The sequence below is a fragment of the Phaethon lepturus genome, unplaced genomic scaffold (genome assembly GCF_000687285.1).
Source record: "Phaethon lepturus isolate BGI_N335 unplaced genomic scaffold, ASM68728v1 scaffold44830, whole genome shotgun sequence".
Classification (NCBI taxonomy): Eukaryota; Metazoa; Chordata; class Aves; order Phaethontiformes; family Phaethontidae; genus Phaethon; species Phaethon lepturus.
This window is the reverse complement of record NW_010513397.1, coordinates 1-5,153: the sequence shown is the minus strand read 5'-3', so window position 1 is coordinate 5,153 and position 5,153 is coordinate 1. Positions and strand designations below refer to the sequence as shown.

At 58.7% G+C, this 5,153-nt stretch overlaps 1 protein-coding gene across 1 annotated transcript; it reads right to left on the bottom strand.

The window, feature by feature from the left end:
* Positions 1–3,312: 3,312 nt before the first annotated feature.
* On the bottom strand, positions 3,313–4,898 carry LOC104613676 (PHD finger protein 13-like; the record flags this gene model as incomplete). Its single annotated transcript, XM_010290015.1, has 3 exons — positions 3,313–3,539; positions 4,023–4,638; positions 4,806–4,898. Coding segments are annotated over 3 exons (936 nt in total), but the record flags the coding sequence as incomplete, so codon positions are not given.
* Positions 4,899–5,153: the final 255 nt, after the last annotated feature.

Here is a 5,153-nt window from a genome sequence, read left to right as displayed (position 1 = left end):
GCCCCCAGGATCGCCAACAGCAAGTTCGCCAGCGGCAAGACGGACAAGGTGCCCCAGTCCTACCTGAAAGCGGTGGTGAGCTCCAGCCCCGGGGTGCAGACGCCGGCCATGTCCTGGGGGGTCCGCAACGAGAAGGCGGCCGTGCAGGCCTACGAGCAGCTGAAGTCGCGGGCGGTGGGCAAGCCGGTGCAGGTGGAGGACTGCGGCCTCTTCATTCACCGGGACAAGAAGTGGATTGCCGCCAGCCCGGATGGCGTCATCAAGGAGGCAGCCACGGGGAAGGCCCTGGGGCTGCTGGAGGTGAAGTGTCCCTACAAGCACAGGAACAGGACGGTGCGCGAGGCCTGCAAGGACAAGGACTTCTGCCTGGAAGTGGATGGGGACTCTTACACCCTGAAGAAGGATCATGCCTACTTCACCCAGGTCCAGTGCCAGCTGGCGGCTGCCGGCTTCCAGCGGGGCGGCTTCGGGGCGGGCGGGCCGACTTCGTGGTGCACACCACCAAGGAGACAGCTGTGGTCCCTGTGGAGTTTGATGCCGAGTTCTGGGGGCAGACGGTGCCCAAGCTGGAGAAGTTTTACACCGAAGCGGTGATTCCCTACCTGGAGGGGAAGGCAGGCAGCTCTGTCTGGGCCAAGGAAGAGTAGACCCCCGTGTCGCTTGCCAGGATGCTCGCTTGGCCGCTCAAGCCTAGCTTTGGCCCCTCGCATAGAAGTTACGCCCAGTTTTGCTGCTGTTCTTGGACTGTTGGCTGCCTCTGCCCCAACGCAACTGCCTCCGGACTGAAACGATGCACCAGCAGGACCCTGCCTTGGGAAGGGTCCCCTCAAACAGCGACGACTGCCTGCCCCAGCCAGGCCAGCACTTGCCCCCAGTGCCACCTTGTCCTGTCCCCCTCACTGCCTCCCCTGCTTGACCCGAGGGCACTGCCCGATGGAAGCTGGCACATACCCAGAACTGCAGGGGAAGCCAGTGATGCCTCTGTGATAGAATAACAGACTTACCTTTGTGGAGAAAACTGGGTCCTTTCACACTGCTGTCAGGACTAAATTGTAACTCCACGCTGGAGACAGAGCTGGGGAAGGTTTATTGGCACCCAGGAGCAAAATACAGCTTTTGAGCTAAATCGTGAGGTACCTCGAAGAGCCACAGCGAGGGTGCGTGGACAACTTCCCCCAGCCATTGGACCCGCTGTTTCTTTGGAGTAACCCATGGTGCTCACGAGGAGTTGGCTGCAGCCTTGGGAAGAGGCGCCCATGGAAGAGGTTGTCCCTAAGTCCAGGGGACGTTCCTGGGGAGCAACCCCCATGCGCCGCAGCAGGGTGGGGAGGTGGGCCTTGCTCTGTCAAATACAAGATGTACGGGCCTGCTTGTTCCCTGTTGTTTGTGCGGCTCGGTGTTTACCCGTGCGGCGGGGGAGCCAGGGGGGCGGGGAAGCAGGGCTGGGTGGGATCCCCACAACAGGTCCCCTCCCAGCCACAGCAGAAGGGGAGCACTCGGGTCCCAGAGAGACGTGAGACCCAAGGCCACCAAACTATGCCAAAGCCACCACCGTTATGGCAAAAGTACTTTATTATATACATAAGACTCCAGCCACACTCCACAGGGCAAGGACCAGAATTTGCTATTTTACATATCAATACAAAGTAACTATAAAAACATAAAGCACTTTGGGGCCCAGGCTTTCCACAGGAGGAGAGAGGCACAGGGATGAGCCTGGGGGCTGCTGAGTGACAGGGGGCTGCCCCACACCTCCCCCAGCTGTGGTCCCACAGTAACCAGATGTGCAAGTAGGAAAGAACCCAGTTAAGAAATATGGATACGGGCAAGTGGAGGCTGTCCCACTCCCCGCTGTGGGCAGCAGCATGCTGGGGGCCGAGCTGAGTGTCACCAGGACAGGAGTGGGGTCTGTGTCCCCCAGGGAAAGTGCAGAAGGCACATGGGCCAGGCTCTTTGGAGGGGCTGTGAGGAGGCAAGATCTGAGGGTTAGTGCATGTGGGGCCCCGGGAAATCAGACGCACGCACACCGTGCACAGGGAACGTGGAGGTGGGGAAAGCCTTCCACTGCCAAACTTAACTGGGAGCTTGGGAAAGGGCATGTCCCGTGTCTCTGGAGCAGGAGTTGCATAGCAGAAGGGGCTCAGGGCCCACTCTTGACAAGTTGTTAGGTTTCACTCTGTATGTCCAGGAAAAAGAACTACTGGGATGGAGGGAGTGCTGGGAAGGAGGGCCTTCCCAGCTCCTGGCTCCATCTGAGCTCAGGTCTCAGCATCCAGCTGGTGTTGAAGCAGATGCTCCACCAGACAGCCCTGCAGGCAGGAGCTGGCCACAGGGTGCAAGCTTCAGTTGTTTTAAACTGGGGGTGGAATACACGGAAAGCTAACCAGAGCACTCTCTTGCTCCCCTTCCAAAGGGCTCCCAGCCCTGCCATGGCCAGCTCCACGGATAACTGCTCAGTCTCCTACCAGGAATCCCACGCCCCTTTCACACAGGAGACTTCAAGTGCAACTGGAGAATGTGAACCAAGGAGGGCTGCTCAGCAAGAACAGCCTTTGCAATTGCCTACCAGAGGATGCCTTTGCTGCTCCTGACCCAAGAGGACTATGCTGCAGCCATGGGCACAGCAAACGAAACCAGGAGCACCATAGGCCAGGGGAAGGACCTCCCCTGTGCAGCCTACAAGGCTGATGAGACAGAGGTGGACGGTTCCACCAACAGCCCCAAGATGCAGAGCCCCAGTCTGCTTCAGGCGTCGGCAGGACCCAAGTCCCTTCCCCTCCCGCCCTGGAGAGCGGCACACTACATGGAGGGAGCTCACCTGGGCTGCACCTACTTGCTGGAGGAGAGCTTGGGTCATCGGGGCTTTGCCATCGCAGCCCACCCAAAGGCCTGAGGCAAGGAAAGGGAAATGGTGGGGAAAAAGGAGGAAGGGGAGTCACATCTTGGGATAAGTGTAAGCTTCCACCACACCACAGAAAAACTACTTGGACTAGGTTCTCCTCGGCTGCCCTGGGGGAAAGGCACTGAGCCAGCTTTGTGCGAGGACAGAGATGTTTCCGAGTGACCTAGTGCATGGCTGGACCGTCCTCCTCTCCCCCCCACACCTCTGGGGTAACCGAACTCCGTGGTCAACGCGTGGTCCCCAGGAGGACGCGCGTGGCAGCTCCCAGGAGTCAGAAGTGCAAGGGGGACAGGCCAGCCCTGCGGCCCAGCCCCTCCCCTGCCATTACTGTGCATTGATTGTCTAGCCAAACGGGGCTACAGTCTTCGGTTTAAAAAGGGGACCCCCAGCCTCCCCGCTCTGGAGGAGCTTCAGTCACAGAAGCGCTTGCGGGGCACCGTCCGAGCTCGGTTCGAGCGGCGGATCTCCTGCTTGGCATCGCGGCATCGCTGGCAGATGAAAACCTCAGGCACGTTGGATTTGCGGATCTTGGCACAAGAGAGGTGGATCCAGGTAGCGCATTCGTTACATTCGATCATGGGCCTCCCTGCGAAGGGCTTCAGGCAGAAGCAGGTGATCAGATCCCAGGCATCGTCGTCTGGTCAGGGAGAGACAGGCACCCGTCAGAAACCACCTTACCAGCAGCAGGTCCAGCTTGTAGCCAGACTAGCCAGTTTCCACTGCTGTTAAATGGGAGAGCCCCCCACTCACCTTCTGCTTTGGTGTTGGGAGCTGCTGCAAATTCGACTGCTGAAGTTGCAAAAAGGTGGGAAAAAAAGAAAAAAAAAAAAAAAGAGAAAAAATAAAGACCAGATGAGCAAGGTGACCCTACACCCCACTTGAGGCACATTTCAGGTCTGTACCGCTCGCTCTGCCGAACAGAGCTGCCCAAGGGCAAGCCAGCTCCCTGCCCTCTGCTCTTCAGCCCTCTCAAGTCCCAAAGGTAGTCCCCTTGCTGGGAGAGGCTCAGGCCATCGCCAAGCCCTCCCTGCAAGCCCCTGGGTGCCTTCAGCTGAGAGAGGGCAACGTTTGGCACCGGCTGCAGCACAACAGGGCCCTCTGCACACCCTCAGACACTCACCACTAAGCTGGGAGCTCCCTCTGCTTGCATCTTCCCCTTCGCTTTGGTCCAAAGTACTACAAGAACTGGGGCTTTTCCTCCCTCCAGAGCAGGAGTCATGCTCCTTTAGTGGAGCATCATCTCCTGCTGGCTTCTCGGTCCCTTGCGCTCCGTGAATCCAGTCCTTCTCCTCCTTCATCAGCTCCTCCAGGAGGGCATTGGGCTGGGGGTCCCCAGCCGGGTTGAGGGAAGGTTCTGAGACCTGCTCTTTCACAGGAGGCACCTGACCCTCCAGCGCAGCCAGCTCCCTCACCCCGTCCTGCTCTGCCCCAGAGCCCTTCCCAGCGCTCAGCGGCACCCTCTTCTCCACCTCCTGCTCCAGAATAAGCTTCTTTGCTGGTGGTTTCTTCCGTTTGGTTTGCTGGGGCCGGACATCATAGAAGCTGGTGGGGAAGGCAGGGCAGCTCACGAGCAGGCTGTTGTCCACAGCACCCCGGGCCATGGTATTCCTGCTCCTCCCATCATCCGTCAGGACATGGCAGTCGGAAGAGTGGGACGAGGCCCAGCTATCGCTATCCTGAGTGCTCCCTGTGCTGTTCTGGGGACTCATGCTGCCTCCGTGGGTCCAGGGCTCATTCTGCAAGAGAGGAAGATGCAGCACTAGCAGGGGAGAGCACAGCGCAGACATTCAGGGTAAGAAGGAAGGGATTGAGGATGAAGAATGCAGACCAGCTCCTAATTCTTCTCCTGGAGAGTCAACCAGTCTTTTTGCAGACAAACCCCCCCCACCGCAAGCCCGCTTACCTCTTCAGGGTAGGGGATGTAGCCTGCATAGGCCAAAACGAAGGTGCAGAACTGGTTAAAGTCCTCCACTGTTCTCTGTCGTTTCTGCAACGGCTGCAACAAACGCCACGTGTCAATTGAACTCCCTGGATATCCCTACCTGAGCCGGGTACCACAACCGAGCCTGGCGCGCAGCCCTGGACCACCAGGCAGCTACACAAGGTGGTGATGTTTGGGTCACCCCAACAGCCATCCTTCCCGTAACCCCTCTGCACCATCTGGCTGGCCAGATGCAGCCCTTCCCTTTAAAACTCAGATCACAGGGGACACACACACACACAATGACGACACGATGGGACACCCAGAAAG